Source organism: Suncus etruscus, chromosome 13 (assembly GCF_024139225.1).
Source record: "Suncus etruscus isolate mSunEtr1 chromosome 13, mSunEtr1.pri.cur, whole genome shotgun sequence".
NCBI lineage: Eukaryota > Metazoa > Chordata > Mammalia > Eulipotyphla > Soricidae > Suncus > Suncus etruscus.
Genome location: NC_064860.1, coordinates 48,045,789 through 48,063,804, shown reverse-complemented (window position 1 = coordinate 48,063,804; position 18,016 = coordinate 48,045,789). Strand labels below are relative to the sequence as shown.

Genomic DNA, 18,016 nt, shown 5'->3' with positions numbered 1-18,016 from the left:
CATCTCTATGTTCCATTTTACACTGTAGCTCCCTAAAATAGTCAGGGTCTGTATATTCAGACACTGATTTATACTTCACATTATCATTATCATGATAGCAACCAACAGAGCAGAGCACTTCAGTTTATTTGGTCAGAAATACATATTATTAGCAAATGATGAAAATGAAGTCTTTCCAAGAAAATCTAATAATTGGTAACACGACACAATGAATTTTCTTCTTCACAGAGAACAAAGCCACTTATGATTTTACATAATAAATACCTGGTCATTGATGAGCATCTCTTCAATCTCATCCTCACCTAAGTTCTGTTGCATTATAAAACGTAAGCATTCAAAAAAGGCAGATATTACTGCTGAGCACTCTGAAATGCTGGTTTTGATTTTCTCTGTTGAAAGCCTAAAAAGCATATAAATAATGGTGGTTTATTCTTTCATGAAGAAAAAAAATTAAGGAACCAAAATGAAAAAATAAAAAAGCATCATACCAAAAGATTATTTTATAAAATAACTTAAACTAGGGCCCGGAGAGATAGCACAGCGGCGTTTGCCTTGCAAGCAGCCGATCCAGGACCAAAGGTAGTTGGTTCGAATTCCGGTGTCCCATATGGTCCCCAGTGCCTGCCAGAAGCTATTTCTGAGCAGACAGCCAGGAGTAATCCCTGAGCATCGCCGGGTGTGGCCCAAAAACAAACAAACAAACAAAAAGAAAAACTTAAGCTAAAAACTAAAAAAAGACAACCCAAATACAACCTGATTAGAAACGAACATGAAGAACTGTTGGGGAAAAGGGTTTCTTGACAAAAAGAGGTCAACAAAAACTTTTTATTTAACTAGAGAGAGTGTGACTTGTGCCCCTGGACAGTTTTGACTCAAGGCACTCATATTCCATCACTGTTGCCAACAGGGGCATGGAGGTAGGGCATTTGCCTTGCACATAGAAGGATGGTGGTTCGAATCCAGGAATCCCATATGGTCCCCTGAGCCTGCCAGGAGCGATTTCTGAGTGTAGAGCCAGGAGGAACCCGAGTGCTGCCGGGTGTGACCCCAAAACAAAACGAAACAAAAAGCCACCGCCCCAAATAAAAAAAGAAAAAAAAATTTTCTATACATAAACAATACACATGCAAATTTAAGAGTGGTCAATAAAAACAAGTTTTTAATTATAACATTATTTGTATCTAAGGCCAGAGCACAGGGAGAGGGTGTTTAATTTGCATGCAGCTCAGGTTTGATACCCAGCATCCAACTGCCTTGCATGAGGCCCAGCCAGGTTTGATCCCAACATTCATATGGTTCCCCGAGCCTGCCAGAAGTGATTTCTAGGTGTGGACCTAGGAGTAATCTCTAAGTGCACCCAGGTATAGTCCCAAAACCAAAAGAAACAAGAATCTCACACTATTTGCTTCTGGCTTTAAGGCTTTACTTGGCCAAACTCAGGGACAGGAAGTGACAAGGATGGAATACATGTGCTTCAGACACTGAGACATCTTCCAAGCCCCCAGATTGGGTCTTTTACTTAGTAAGATCAAAGAGTTTTAAGTAATTTTTAAATTCACAAAAGTTTGTAAAAATGTTGCTGGTTTGGGCCAGAGAGATAGCATGGAGGTAGGGCATTTGCCTTGCATGCAGAAGGATGGTGGTTCGAATACCGGCATTCCATATGATCCCAGGAGCAGTTACTGAGTATAGAGCCAGGAGAAATTCCTGAGCACCACCAGGTGTGATCCCAAAATCAAAAAAAAAAAAAAAAAAGTCACTGGTTTATTTCCTACATTAGGACATTTGTATTTATTAACATACCAAACACTGGCTCAATGGGAAAACTTCATTCTAAAAAGACAACCTTTTTCACCCAGATTTTGCTATGTACTACTAACTAAAGTCTTGAAAATAACCAATAAAACATCTACAAATGTAGGTTGGAGCCATAGAATGGAGTACAGAGGGTAGGGGGCTTGCATCTCATGTGGCTAGTCTGAGTTTGATCCCCTGCATCCAATATGGTCCCTTGAATCACAATAGGAAGTGATCCCTAGTTTCAGGAATAAGGCCTACACAACACAGAGTGTAACCCAAAATCATGCCCATTCTCATTCTCTCTCTCTCTCTCTCTCTCTCTCTCTCTCTCTCTCTCTCTCTCTCTCTCTCTCTCTCTCTCTCCTCTCCTCTCCACTCTCTCCTCTCCTCTCCCTTCTCTTCTCTCCTCCTCTCTTCTCTTCTCTCTCCTCCTCTCTCCTCTTCTCTCTCCTTTCCTCTCTCCTTTCTCTCTCTCTTCTCTCACACCCCTCTCTCTCTCCCTTCTCTCTCCCCTCTCTCTCCCTTCTCTCTCTCCCCTCTCTCTCTCCTTCTCTCTCTCCCTCTCTTCCCCCCCTCTCTCTTTTGTTTGGGGGCCACATCAGCAGCACTCAGGAGCTACTCCTGGCTCTGTGCAGGCTCAGAAATCACTCCTGACAGACCCGGGGACCATATGGGATGCTGGGGATCGAATCCGGGTCCACCTCAGGTTGGCAACATGCAAGGCAAATGCTGTACCACTGTGCTATTGCCTGACCCCCCATTTTCTTTTTCTTTCTTCCATCATTCCTTCCTTTCTCTCTCCTTTCTCTATCTCTCTTTTCCCCTCTCCCTTCTCCCTCTTCCTGAAGTTTTATAGGTATTTGATGAGCAACAAAACATTTGGAGGCATTTAAGAAAGAATGCATCATCCTACCAATCTATGCAACTTTTTTAAGTCCTCAAAGCCCCAACAAAGTAAACAAGAGTCTAAATTCCTTACCCGGTCACTAGGCAGGTGAGAAAACTTTTGAAGAAATCCAACTTTGGCTCTGTGATGGTCTGAGGGAGTTTGCTGATAAACGGCAGAAGATAAGGGTATATGACAGAAGCAAGACCCCGGCCACCTTCACGAACAACAGCTGACAGCTTGGGAAACACACTTTTTTTTGCATTTACATGAAGCCAACAATCCTAATCAAAGAAAAGGTATCACAGCTAGTATTCTAAGCATACTTTTCTAAATTAATAGAGGACAGACTATCAAGAAATAAAGAGTAAACAGAGTGAAAGAGAGAGATTCAAATTTCTCCACTGAAAACTTAAACTTGGGGCTGGTGAGGTGGCGCTAGGGGTAAGCCTTGCAAGCACTAGCCAAGGAAAGACCATGGTTCGATCTCCCGGTGTCCCATATGGCCCCCCAAGCCAGGGGCAATTTCTGAGCACTTAGCCAGGAGTAACTCCTGAGCATCAAACGGGTGTGGCCCCAAAAGCAAAAACAAAACAAAAACTTAAACTTAAGGGTGTAGGAAATGTGCTACATACAGAATCAGGTACACTGTATCTCCAGCACAATACTAATCAAAAACAATTCCCTTCTCAAGGTTTGCAAAAAGAACAGCAAGATTTTCCATCTTAGTAGGATTTAAATATGACTTCACTTTATCAGGCCACATCGTTTAAGAATAATAGAATAGAATAGAATAGAATAGAATAATAGAAAATGACTAAGATGGAAGCAAAATAAAATGGCAATTTTGGGCTGGAGCAATAACACAGTGGTAGGGTGTTTGCCTTGCACATGGCTGACCCAGGACGGACCTCGGTTCACTCCCCAACATCCCATATGGTCTCAAGTCAGGAGCAATTTCTGAGCACATAGCCAGAAGTAACCAAACAAAACAAACAACAGCTTCAATTTTACAGGTTATGTTAAGATTCATTGGGGTCGGAGAAATAGCATGAAGGTAAGGGGTTTGCCTTTCATGCAGAAGGTCATTGGTTCGAATCCTGGCATCCCATATGGTCCTCGAGCCTGCCAGGAGCGATTTCTGAGCATAGAGTCAGGAGTAACCCCTGAGTGCTGCTGGGTGTGACCCCCCCCCAAAAAAAAAAAACAAGACAAAAGATTCATAACAAATTTGGGGCCAGGTATTTTATTTCCAAGAAAGTATTTTTTCCTAAAAGTTTTAAATATTACAAGCTGCCACACCCTTTCTCAAGTAGCTAGGACTTCAAAAACACACAACTAAGACAAGGATCCTCAGAAATACTGATGGCAACCCTCTAGCATACCTCAATAGTTGTAAGCGTATAAAGAACAGCTTCCCAGAGAGCTGGGCACACGATGGGGTCACTGTCATCGATGCTAAGAAGAACAGATGGGCTGACTTTGGATGCCTCCTCCTTCATCAGTTGTGGAATCCGTTGGCAAAAAGCAGAAATTAACTCAAAATAAGCTGAGCGAATCTAAGAGAAAGAAAAACACCCCACACGGAATCTGAATTAAAGTAAAGCTATGCTATTTTATTTGTGAGAATGGTAAATACACTATTCATATTAACTCTCAAAGTTAAGAAAACTAAAAGCTAGGGCAGGAGAGCATGGGGTTGTTAAAATGCTTGTCTGGCCTCCCACTGACTCTGGGTACCAATTTCTCAGCATCACACATGGTTCCTGAGCACTACTGGGTGTGTCCCAAACTCCCATATCCCAATCTCAAAATAAATAAAAGCCCGAACTGTACATAACTTAAGAATTTCAAAAGGATAGAGGCCAGAGTGATAGTACAGCATATAGGGCATTGGATTGGATCCCCAGCATCCCATATGGTCCTGAGCCTACCAGGAGTAATTTCCAAGCATAGAGACAAGACCCTGAGCACTGCTAGGCATGATCGCAGAACTGAAAAAGCAAAAATTGGGCCCAGACAGATAGCACAGTGGCGTTTGCCTTGCAAGCAGCCGATCCAGGACCAAAGGTGGTTGGTTCGAATCCTGGTGTCCCATATGGTCCCCCGTGCCTGCCAGGAGCTATTTCTGAGCAGACAGCCAGGAGAAACCCCTGAGTACCGCCGGGTGTGGCCCAAAAACAAAAAAAAAAAAGGAAAAGAAAAAATAAATAAATAAAATCGATCTACACAAACAAAAGGAACAAAAAGACAGGGCCAGAGAGATAGCACAGTGAGTAGTAGGGCATTTGCCTTGCATGTGGCTGACCTGGGAGGGGCCCGGTTCAATTCCCGGCATCCCATATAGTCCCCCAGCCTGCCAGTAGCGATTTCTCAGTGCGGAGCCAGGAGAACCCCTGAGCTCTGCTACGTGTGGCTCAGAAACCAATCAATCAATAGTTTGTTTTTTTTTTTTTTAAACAAGGAACAAAAAGACATATATTAAGCATAATTAGAATGAACAGCCAAAAGTGGATGATGAAGAACAAGATTAAAAAATAGGGGCTGGCGAGGTGGCGCTAGAGGTAAGGGTCTGTCTGCCTTGCAAGCGCTAGCCAAGGAAGGACCTTGGTTCGATCCCCCTGGTGTCCCAAATGGTCCCCACAAGCCAGGGGCAATTTCTGAGTGCTTAGCCAGGAGTAACCCCTGAGATTAAAAAATAGGGGGAGGGGCCAGAACAGTAGCACAGTGGTAGAGTGTTTGCTTTGCAGGACGAATGGTGATTTGAATCCCAGCATCCCTATGGTCCCCAAACCTGCCAGGACGATTTCTGAGCATAGAGCCAGTAGGAATACCCTGAGTGGCGCAAGGGATGGCCCAAAAACAAACAAAAATAAATAGGGGGAAAGCAATCACATGGTGCTTTCCTTCTTTGTATGAGCCCAACCCAGAGTTCAATCCTTTGCATCCCATAAGGGTTCCCCAAGCACCGCCATGAGTTAATTCCTGAGAGTAAAGCCAGGAGTAACCCATGAGCATATTGATTAACGCCCCCCCCCCAAACAAAACCAAATAAAAACAAAAAGGGGTATATTACATGAGAAGAGACTTGTACACTGAACAATTTTAAAGTGCCATGGGCAGTGATGAGTGAGATCAACTAACCAACTGCTAATATTAGCACCCTAGTAAATAATTTAGTAGCACTCTAGTAACACAGACCACTCATCTAACTCAAAGATGTATTTGCACGATAAACATAGAATGGAACAAAAGATGCAAGAGTGGGGATTTGGGAAAGGAGTCTGAATGTCGTAGAAAGCCTATCTAGAGTACAGGTCAGTGTTGGGGTGGGAAGGAAGGACACTTGGGATATTGGTGATGGAAATGTTGCACTGGTGAAGTGTTTTATATATATATATAAAGAAAAGACCTCCCAACGCTTACCACAGGCTGTGTTCTTTACAATGACTGTATAGAAAGAGGAGGTACATTAAATGCACCCCATATACACCTCAACCCAGGCCCTTTGCCTGGTCTGTACTGTAAATGGGTGAGAAAAAAAAATAATAATGTCTTAGAAGAGATACCTGAGGTACACTGTGTTTTCCATATTTCCAAAACTTATTCTGTGATAAAAGTGACTTAATTTTCTCTTCAAGCAATTCTAGCTCACTGTCAGGTAGCAGGCACAGCATTTTCTTTATGGCCAATAAGGAACAAGTTACAACACGATAAAATTTCGCTTTTCTTTCTTCCTCTGGAACAGTTCTTGAAGTGAAGAGGAAATAGAAAGATGAGGAATAAGTTATATATTTGCTGATTCTATTTTTACATGTTTTATCATCAAATATCTTCTGAAGTTAGCTAATTTGGTCCCTATCCCCCCTCACCACACACACATCAAAATATACACATATGTTCTAATCATATATTTTTTAACTAATACTCCGATGAAAACAGTTGTCTAAGTACATAGTTCTCAATAGAGGGCACACCTACCAAAGAGATCTTAATAGGCTGAACATTACTTTCCTTTATAAACTATTAATAGCTTAACTAGAATATGGGGGAGAGAAGTAAATGCGTTAATTTACTTCGAAAGATCTACTCATATTTCTTCAATTATTTCAGCAATGACTTTAAAGGAATATTGCTATGACTTATCAAAAGATTGGGCCATAGCAATAGCAAAGCAGTAGGGCGCTTGCCTTGCATGTGGCCAACCCAGGCTCGATCCCTGGAATCCCTTATGGCCAAGAATATATATTAGAGAACAGAGCCAGGATTAACTTCTGGTTGCCAAGAATTCCACCCCCTCCCCAAATAAAACCACAACAAAAAAAAACCCTAACCTTCCAAACCAAAATTAAGCAAATCCCAAGCAGATGATCTTCATGAACTCTTAAGAAATTGTTTCTGGGTCGGAGCAATAGGACAGGGTTGGGCATTTGCCTTGTATGAGGCCAACCCAGAACAAACCCTGGTTCGATCCCTGACATTCCATATGGTGCCCCGAGCCTGCTGAGAGCGATTTCTGAGAGCAAAGCCAGGAGTAATCCATGAGGGCCACCAGGAACCCCCCCCCCCAAATGCAGAAGCTGAACATGGGAAAAATCCAAAAACATACTTTGGTCAAGGAATTGAGTGTGGTAGGGACCGAGACAGAAGTGAGAATAAGGAGCTGCCTTGTCCGTAGCAAACCCCAGTCAATCCACAACATCATATTTAAGTGAGCTCTGAGTAGAGAGTAAGGAATAAATCCTAAGTACTGCTGGATGTGGCCCCAAACAAACAAAAGAACTCTATGGGGCCAAAGTGACAGGGAGTGTCTTTGCCTTCACAGAGCTGACCCAAATTCAATCCCTGGTATCCCAGATGGTCCCCCAAAGCAATTCTTGAGTGCAGAGCCAGAAAGTAAGCCCTGAGTACCACTGGCTGTGGCCCAAAAATGGAAAAAAATAAAAAATAAAAAACACCAAACAACCAAGTGTGGAATTCCCAAGTAACTCACACTGGATAGTGAAATAATTCCCAAGTGAAAGCATATGAAAGTATATGAAATAAACTTCGGATTTTCATGTCTCTATAAAATTCCTTTTTTAAAATGTCATGTGGGGAGCTGGAACGATATAGTACACTGAGTAAGGTGCTTGCCTTGTATTGTAACTGACCCACGGTTCAGTCCCCAGCACCTCATATGGTCCCCACTACGTAATGCCAGGAGTAATTCCTTTTTTTTTGTTTCGTTTGCTTTTGGGCAATATCCAGCGGTGGTGGCGGCAGTGACTCTCAGGGGTTACTGCTGGTTCTGCCCTTAGAAATCGCTCCTGATAGGCTCGGGGACCATATGGGATGCCAAGAATCAAACCCAGGTCCATCCCGAGTTGGCCGCGCTGTGCTATCTCTCCGGCCCCATAGGAATAATTCCTAAGTGGAAAGCCAGGAGTAACCCCTGATCATTGCCGAATGTGATCCGAAACAGCAAAAACGAACAAAAAATGTCACATTGTAGGACTACAAATATAGTGCAGGCAGTAAGATACTTGACCTTACATGTAATCTCTTCTACCATGACCCAGAGTCACTTTGGAGCAGAGCCAGGAATAGCCCCTGAGCAACACTGGGGTGACCCAAAAGTCTTCACTATCCCCATCCCCAAATTAAAAAAATATCACATTGTATGGAATCATCAAGAGACCCAAACTTTAGCAACATAAACTCAAAATGGGACCATCATACAGGCAGGCTGGGGCACAGGGGTTGTGTTATGGGATGTCGCACTTTCAGAACATTGGTGAAGGGTGGTCAACACTGATGGTGGGATTGGCACTGAAACACTGTATGTCAGGAACCCAATATGAAAAACTTTCTTTGTAAACAGCAATAAAATAAAATTATTATTTTTTGTTTGTTTTTGGGCGACACCCATTTGATGCTCAGGGGTTACTCCTGGCTATGCACTCGGAAATCGCTCCTGGCTTGGGGGACCATATGGGACGCAGCGGTCCGTCCTACGCTAGCGCTTGCAAGGCAGACACCTTACCTCTAGCGCCACCTTCCCGGCCCAATATAAAATAAAATTTTAATAAAATTGATTTAATTTAGATTTTTCAATAAACTTAAATTAAAAACTATATATATCACATTGTAATTATTACCTACAATAGTTACATAGACATGACTTACTGTGGGTCACTAAGAGTATCAGGAGTTTCTTTTATAAGATGATCTTGTAGTATCTATAAAAGAACACAGAGCTTTATGAATTTATGGAATTGTCAAGTGACTAAAGCATGAACATCAGCTTAGGTGGAAAATTAGCAAAATTAAGTAGAAAACATAAAATATTTGAATTTCCCCCTTTTCCCTTCCCTAGTACTGTAACTAAGGTTGACTATTGTTGGAAAGAGAACACACAAATTTGGCCATAGGAACTTTCCCTATATTCCCAGGAATACAACTGGGTGGCTAAGTACATGCACTATTTTTGTGAGGCCCTGAGTTCAATCCCTAGCACAGCTGGACATAAGCACAGCAAGAAGTGACCCCTCCTTCAAAAATGAACGTATAATTTGGTCTTATATAATGGAAAGTTGCACAAGGATAAAGAAAAGGAAGTTAAGAAGAAAAGGAAGGAGGTAAAATATATAGATTCTAATGTTCCAGGGGTCCTCAAACTATGACCCATGGGCTATATGCAAGCCCACTGGGTGTTTTTGCAGCCTAGCTGCTGACTCATCCCAGGCATATAGTATGTGTGGGATGTGTGCCACACTCTCCAACTCCCCTCCTTCTCCATCTTTCACCTCCTCCTCTCAAGTCTTGGGCAGGGGGTCCTCAAATTTTGACCCATGGCCCATTATTGTTCACAGTTTTTTTGTTTTGTTTTGTTTTTTGGCCACACCCGGTGACACTCAGGGGTTACTCCTGGCTATGTTCTCAGAAATCGCTCCTGGTTTGGGAGATCATATGGGACGCCAGGGATCTAACCAATGTCCATCCTGGGTCAGCTGCATGCAAGGCAAACACCTTACCACTGCGCTATCGCTCTGGCCCCATGTTCACAGTTCTTTTATAAAAATATAGTCCAGCGCTCCAATGGTCTGAGGAACTGTGAACTGGCTCCTGTTTATAAAAGTTTGAGAAACCCTGGTTTAGACAATGGTTATTATAGGAAATGTAATGGAATCAGAAACATAGGATTATGGGAATGAAGCCAAGTTGAATTTTTAGTTCTAGATTGAATCTTGTTTTTTTTTTTAAACTTTATTGATGATTGTAATTTTTGGATCAAAACAGGCAGTGCTAAGGGATTACTCCTGGTTCTATGCCTCTGCTAAAGGATCACTCCTAGAAGTGCTCAGAGAACATATGGAGTGCCAGAGATTGAACTCAGCATTTGCTCTGTGCTAAGCAAGCAACCTTCCTATTATATTGTCTCTCAGGGTCCCCATTCACTTCTGCTTCTTTATGTAATACTAAAATGACAGTTGTTTCATTTTTCTAGTCCATATATTAAGAAAAGCAAGTAAGGTGGAAAGAAATGAGAAAAGGCCATATGAGATAAAAACAAATTAAAGCCCACCAAAACAATGGCTCCTATCAGTCAAGTAAAAATGTTAGAAAATTATTGGAGGGCCAGAGTGTAGTACAGCAAGGAAGGTGTTTGCCTTGTATGCAGGTGACCTTGATTCAATCCCCAGCATCCTATATGGTGGTCCCTTTGAGGACTGCCAGGAGTTATCCCTGAGCAGTGCAAAAAAAAAAAAAAAATAAGAGGCCAGAGTAATAGCACAGTTGATAGGACGTTTGCCTTGCATGTGGCTGACCTGGGACCAACCCAGGACTGAAGCAGGACCAACCCAGGTTCAATTCCTAACATGCTGTTTGGTGCCCAGAGCCTGCCAGGAGTGATTTCTGAGTGCAGGAGTAACCCCTGAGCGTCAATGGGAGTACCCTCCCCACCCAAAAAAAAAGATAGAAAGAAAAATATTGGATAAACTTATATTATAGTATCTGCTAATAGAAATATATTTATTTGGCCCCCTGAAAGGGCTACCTTCAAATATCAAAGATTTCAAGTGCTCCCCTTTGATTTAGATCATTGTACTAGAAATAACAATAAATTACCACTCCTAAAGATAATAAAGAAACCTATTTAAGAATGTTTGCGGGGCCAGAAAGATACCATGGAGGTAAGGTGTTTGCCTTTCATGTAGACAGGGGTCTCAAAATCAATTTACCTGGGGGCCGCAGGAAGCAAAATCGGGGTGATCCTTGAGTGCAAAGTCAGTAGTAAGCCTTGACCATTGTGGGGTGTGACCCAAACAACTAAAACAAAACAAAACAAAACAAAACAAAAAAAGATTCCTCTAGGGCAGGGCCACAAAATGTTGTATGGAGGGCCGAAAACGGCCCTCGGGCCACGAGTTTGAGACCCCTGATGTAGAAGGTCGGTGGTTCGAATCCCGGCATTCTATATGGTCCCCTGAGCCTGCCAGTAGCAATTTCTGAGCGTAGAGCCAGGAGTAACCCCTGAGCATTGCCGGGTGTGAACCAAAATCCAAATAAAAATAAAAGTAAAAAAAGAGTGTTTGCTTCAGGCCAGAGAGACAGCATGGAGGTAGGGTGTTTACCTTGTAATGGTGGTTCAAACAAGTCTGCCAGGAGCAATTTCAAAAAAATGTTTGCTTTAGTACAGGGATTAAAGTGCCTGTTTTGCACTTAGCAGACTCCAATTGAATTCTAAGCTCCCCTAATAGTCTTCTAAGCACAAACTCAGCCAAAGCACCACCAAAAATACCTGTGCATTGCAGAGTTAGAGAAATGGCCCAAATCACACAGCCAACCTGGCTTCAATCCCCAGCATCCCAAATGGTTCTGAGCCTACCAGAAGTGATTCCTGAGCATAGAGTCAGGAGTAACCACTGAGGCTGTGGAGTGTGGGCACCCCCCACCAAAAAAAAAACTGATCATCCCTGCAGGCTAAAGGAACAGGACAGCAGGCAGGGATAATGTCTTGCATGCAACAAACCTGGGTTTGATCTTTGGTATTCTATATAAGACCCTGTGTACCAGCACTGTCAGAAGTAATTCCTGGGGCCAGAGTGGTGGTGCAAATGATACCCCAACATCCCATTGGGTTCCCCAAGCCAGAAGTGATTTCTGAGCACATAGCCAAGAGCATCACCAAGGATGACATAGCCAAGGAGCACATAGCCTCAGCGTCACCAAGTGTGGCCCAAAACCAAAAAAAAAAAAAAAAGGAAGTAATTCCTGGCACAGCACCCAGAGTAATCCCATGAGCCTTGCTGGGTGTAGCCCAAAAGCCAAAAGCCAAAAGCCAAAAAAAAAAAAAAAAAAATGCATACAAGGCCAGAGTGATAGCAAAGCAGGTAGGACATCTGCCTTGCATGTGGCTGACCCGGGTCAATCCCTGACATCCCATATGGTCCCCCAAGCTTGCCAGGAGTGACTTCTGAGAGCTACCAGGAATGATGCATGCCCCTCCACCCCCCAAAGTTTGAACCATATGGCTCCCAAGTAAAGCTGCCTGCCATAAAGGAGGCACTGCTTGATTGTAGCATCGTCCAGACAATATGATCTAGCCTAGAAATGGAGAAACTACATTTAACAATAAAATAATATTCTCTGCTTCAGTGGATATTTCTTGGGGGAATAGGGGTGCTTCTCCAGCAATGTGTTTAGCATTAATGTTAAATGCTTAACATTTTATTTTTTTCAAATTTTATTTTATTGTTCTAATAAAATAGGGGGAGGAAGGGAGAAGCCAAGTGTGTAGTATAAAAAGGCAAACCTTTGTGCATTCACACAAAGAATTACCAGAGAGTCAACAAAAAGAATAAAGTTGACCTTAATGCCCCTAAGGACTGAGAGAGAAAAAATGCCTGACCCAGCAAGAACTTACACTTGCGATTTCATCCTTACAAAACGCGATTGCCTCAGACTGCTTGCTAGGAGGGAAGGCAGCTTCAAAAGCTTCTCTGGCAGCAGAAGCAGCTGGGGAGTATGTGTCACACTGAGCCATCAACCAGTAGCCCATCACACTTTTTAAATAGGGGGCCAGCTGCTTCTTCACTTTAAGGATCAGTTTCTCAAAAGCTTGCTGTGTGGCTTCTCGTACCCGGCGGTCAGGATCCTGTTGGAAATGAAGTTATGACTTAGCCTGGCTCTAAAATTACTGAACAAAGGAACTCACAGTGATTCAGAATATTACAGATACACTATAGATGGCCCATTCATGAAAATCCACTGATGTAGATGATTAAAAGAGCCAGAATTACAATTAGGGTAGAGAAGAGTTTATTACGACAATGATAGTTGGAACTGATCACTGAACAAAAACAGGGTGCTGAAAGGGGATAAAGGGATATGTTAATGCATGGTATCCCTGCATTAACAAGACTGCAAGCCAGTGTCAAAAGGGAAAACAGAAGAGGGGGTTAGGGGGAGGGAGAGAAAAATATCTGCTCAGAGGCAGGCAGGGGAAAGGATGTGAAGGAAACTGAGGACATTGGTAATAGAAAATGTGTCCTAATGAAGGGTGGTGTACATTATTTCATTGAAACTCAATCATGAACAATTAATTTTATAACTACAGTGCTTAATTAAAACAAAAAACTGGGGCCAGAAAGGTGACGCTAGAGGTAAGGTGTCTGCCTTGCAAGCGCTAGCCAAGGAAGGACTGTGGTTCGATCCCCCAGCGTCCCATTTGGTCCCCCCAAGCCAGGGGTGATTTCTGAGCACTTAGCCAGGAGTAACCCCTGAGCAAACGAGTGTGGACCAAAAAAACAAAAACAAAACAAAACAAAACATAAAAACAGTGAGGGGCTAAGCAATACTTACAAGTGAAATTTTACAGAAAATTCTTGGCCAGTAGGGAAGGACTCCTTTTACAATGTCTGTGTCTCTTTCTGTACACATAGCTCCAAATTCCTGCATAGCCTGAAAGTAAATTATTAGCATCATCATGGATCAACAATCATAAAGCTGGCAATTGATTATGTACTTATCCTTTTCTAGAAGTTTTCTGTCTTTTATATACTGGGAGAAAAAATTATTTCAGCTTGTGCCTTAAAATTGAGTTTGAAGAGTTCCTACTATCAATGGTAGAAAATTCAAAACTTTCTTTTTTTGTTTTTTTTTTTTTGTTTTTTTTTGCGGGGGGTTTCATACCCAGTGACACTTACCCTGGCTCTGCACTCAGAAATTGCTCCTGGCAGGCTTGGGGGACCATATGGGATGCCAGGATTTGAACCACCATCCATCCTGGATTGGCCACCCTGAAAGGCAAATGCCTTACCACTGTGCTATCTCTTCAACCAACAAAATGATTTTTAAGAAATAGTGCAACATTGGCCCAGAGAGATAGCACAGTAGCATTTGCCTTGCAAGTAGCCGATCCAGGACCAAAGGTGGTTGGTACGAATCCTGGTGTCCCATATGGTCCCCTGTTCCTGCCAGGAGCTATTTCTGAGCAGACAGCCAGGAGTAATCCCTGAGCACTGCCGGGTGTGGCCCAAAAACCAAAAAAAAAAAAAAAAAAAGAAATAGTGCAACATGGGGCTGGAGAGATAGCTTATCAGTAGTGTTTTTGCTTTGCATATGCTTGACCAGGGACAGACCTGGGTTTGATTCCTGGAATTCCATCCAATCCCCCAAGCCTGCCAGGAGTGATTTCTGAGTGTAGAGCCAGAAGTAACCCCCGAGGGCCGTCAGTGTATGTCCCCTCCAAAAAAAGAAATTGTGCAACAAACCCATGTTTATGGAGCCGGTCAGACAGTACAGCAGGTCAGGTCCTTGCCTTGCATGGATCAACCCAAGTTCAATCCTCGGCATCCCATATGGTCCCCTGAACTCTGCCAAGAGTTTTCCCTTTGCACAGACCCATGAGTAAGCCCTGAGCACCCCCAGGTGTGTCCCGAAACCCAAAACAGGGAAACAAAACCCCCATGTATAACATAAGCAATAAATGTAAGCTAAGCATTATAAGCCTATGTGTGAGACAGAAGTAGAATATAAAAGAACTTATTAGTGACAGATGATGGTTCATTTTTCTTTATATAACATATACCAATAACTTTAACCAAAATTTTACTTGTGAAAAAAGAATAACTTGCTTTTAATTTTGTGGTGACATCTTTCTTCGAAAGTTTCCGTAGTACCATTCGGAAGTCAGAATCAACAAGACTGTCTATTTCTTCAGCTCCTTGGATGGCAGGAACATAGCCTAGTTCACTCTGAGATGTCCCAAATCCAATAAATCCCGGCACGGTTCCCTTTTCTTTGGCTAAGAGTTCTGCAGCCCGGCCACTGTTTGAAGGCTGATTAGAGAGGAGGAGGAAAAAAATCAGTCCTGGAAAAGCTCAGAATTTAACTTTGATTTCTTTTCAGATTCCTTGACAATTCCCGAGAGCTCAAGTTTTTGTTTTAGGACTTCTCCTTTCCTAAGGTGTCATTTACTGCAAGTGATAACACAGTAAGTAGATGGTTGTCCTGCATGAGGCCTACCCAGGTTCAATACCTGGCATCCCATGTGGTCGGTCCCCTGAGCATCACCAGGAATGATGACTGAGCTCAGAATCAGGAGTAACCTCTTAGCACTGCTGGGTGGCCCAAAAATAAGGGAGGGAGGGAGTGAGGGGAGGAGAGAGGGAGGTAAAATTTCAAAACTGAGAATGAAGGCCGGAGTAATAAAATGGCAGTAGGGCGGTTACCTTGCACACGTCCAACCCCAGAGGAAACCTGGTTTGATGCCTGGCATCTCATATGGTCCCCGGAGCCTGCCAGGAGTAATTTCTGAGTGCAGAGCCAGGAGTAGCCCAACTGCCGCTGGGTATGAGCCCCCCTCCCCCCCCAAAAAAAAACCTAAGGAGAGAATGAATCATTCAAAGTAAGATTAAGGAATTTTCTGACATTTTTATTGCAAATTTCTATATAATTCATGCCTAGACATAGGTATTCTGTGTAATGATGTAAAACTGATGAATGAGGTCTCCAGAAAAATAATACAGTGAGTAGGACATTTGCCTTGCATGCAGCCAACCCACCTCTAACCCCTGGCACCCCATAAACTCCCCTAAGCCTGTCAGTAATGATCTCTGAATAAAAAGCCAGAAGCAATCCCTTAGCATAGCTTTGTGTGGTCCAACACCACCCCTTTTCTCCCCCTGCCAAAAAACACTGACCCAATTCACTCTTACGTTTATAAAGAAGGATAGCACAGCAGCTATGGCATTTTCCTTGCATACAGAACACCTAGATTCAATTCCCGGCATTCCATATGGTCCCCCGAGCCTGCCAGGAGTAATTTCTGAGTATAGAACCAGAAATAACCCTGAGCACTGTCAAGTATAGCCACCAAACAAACAAACAATTAAAAAATGCAAAACAAACCAACTAAAAAAAAACAAACAAGAAACCACCAGAAGACGGACAAAACAAGCATATGTATGATAGCTGCTCCCAGAGGAGAATCACACAGATGCTCAAAGCCTGCCAATCTCAACTAAAATGATTCTGTTCAGTCATAAGGTCAAAAAAATCAATATAATGATAAGGATATTAGAAACAGTCCTTTGTTTTGAGTGACAGTCAGTGGCTGATTTGACTTAAGCATCCAAGAATTAAAGGAAATAGTTAGAATTATATAAACTAAGTATCAAGAGCATCCAACTTGGGGGGGGGGGGCGCACACCTCGCACTGAACAGCTGCATGCTGCTGGGGATTGAATCCAGGGCTCACACACACTTAGCTGTCTGTCAGACCTACAGCCCAGATCTCCAGTCTCCCGCAACACAATGTTCTCTATAACATCATTTTTGGTGTTATGGTGTTATGGTCTTGGGGACCATATGGGATGCTGGGGATCAAATCTGGTTTAGCAGTGTGCAAGGCATAAGTCCTAACTACTATTCTGTCTTCTTGGACCTAGAAAATTAAAATTATTTTTCAGTTTTGACTCCTTTAATAATCAGTAACAATTTAGGCTGTTATATTCATTTTTATAATAAATCTGTTAACAAATGATTCCTTGGTATAGAGCCAAGAGTAAATCCTGCACACTACTGGGTGTAGGCTCCACTCCCAAAATTCAAATTTCTAGTTTCCTAAAAGTAAAAAATTGGGGGAAGGGTCTCAACCAGTGGTGCTTAGAGGTTACCCCCAGAACTTTGCTTGGGGACTCATGAAAACATGTGGTAGCAGGAATGTAACCTATCACTAACACACAAAGCAAGCTCTCACTAGCCTTCTGAGCTAGTTGGGGGGATGGGGTTTGGGCCATATCAGGAAGTGCTCTGCACTTAGAAATTATTCCTGGTAGGGTCAGGGAACCATATTGGATGCCAGGGATCAAACCAGAATCAATCCCAGGTAGGCCCCATGCAAGGCAAATGTCCTACACCTGTGCTATCACTCAGAGCACCCCCTAAAAAAAATTTTTTTAATGCATTAATTTTGCACTTATTGCTTGCCATTGTTTTCTTTGGGCCATCGCTGGCCAAATACCCAGCAATATTTAGGGGTTACTCCTGGCTCTGCACTCAGGAATTGCTCCTCTTGGGCTCTAAAGACCAGACAGGATGTCAGAGAGCAAACCTCACATGCAAGGCTAATATCCTCCTCATTGTGCTATTGCTCTGGCCCATCAGTGCTGACTCTGAATTTTAAAATGATGATGCTGGGCCAGACAGATAGCACAGCGGTAAGGCATTTGCCTTGGACCAGCTGATCCAGGAAGAACTGTGGTTCTAATTCCCGTGCCTGCCAGGAGCTATTTCTGAGTGCCACCGGGTGTGACCCAAAAACCAATAAATAAATAAATAAATAAATAAATAAATAAATAAATAAATAAATAAATAAATAAATAAATAAAAATAGGGGTGGAAGAAATAGCACAGCAGTAGAGTGTTTGCCTTGCAAGTGGCCAACTCAGGAACAACAGTGGTTCAAATCCTGGCATCCCATATGGTCCCCCATGCCTGCAAGGAACGATTTCTGAGCAGAGAGCCAGGAGTAACCCCTAAGCGCTGCCGCCAGCTGTGGCCCAAAAAAACAAAAAACAATAAAATAAAATAAAATAAAATGATGATACTATTTTCTGTTACTTACTTGTTAAGCAAGACACTCATGTTTCAAAAATTAAGAACCCCCCTAGAGCAGGGGTCTCAAACTCAATTTACCTGGGGGCCGCAGGAGGCAAAGTCGGGGTGATCCTTGAGTGCAAAGTCAGTAGTAAGCCTTGACCATTGTGGGGTGTGACCCAAACAACTAAAACCAAACAACAACAACAAAAAAGATTCCTGAGTCCCGGCGGAGTCACCAAA

The 18,016-nt window shown here is 42.8% G+C and overlaps 1 protein-coding gene and 1 non-coding gene across 2 annotated transcripts in view; one reads left to right on the top strand and one right to left on the bottom strand.

Moving 5' to 3' along the window:
- LTN1 (listerin E3 ubiquitin protein ligase 1) overlaps positions 1-18,016 on the bottom strand; it is a 62,505-nt gene that overhangs the window by 40,491 nt on the left and 3,998 nt on the right. The window contains exons 2-9 of the mRNA XM_049785738.1: positions 14,809-15,012; positions 13,535-13,633; positions 12,597-12,827; positions 8,855-8,907; positions 6,256-6,436; positions 4,072-4,245; positions 2,780-2,970; positions 265-400 (exon numbers count right to left, since the gene is read on the bottom strand). Coding sequence (XP_049641695.1) covers positions 265-400; positions 2,780-2,970; positions 4,072-4,245; positions 6,256-6,436; positions 8,855-8,907; positions 12,597-12,827; positions 13,535-13,633; positions 14,809-15,012 — 1,269 coding nt within the window. The remainder of the gene's footprint in view (positions 1-264; positions 401-2,779; positions 2,971-4,071; positions 4,246-6,255; positions 6,437-8,854; positions 8,908-12,596; positions 12,828-13,534; positions 13,634-14,808; positions 15,013-18,016) is intronic.
- Positions 6,096-6,229, top strand: LOC126026354 (small nucleolar RNA SNORA51). The gene has a single exon (XR_007501646.1). It is a non-coding gene; the product is annotated as a small nucleolar RNA SNORA51 (small nucleolar RNA).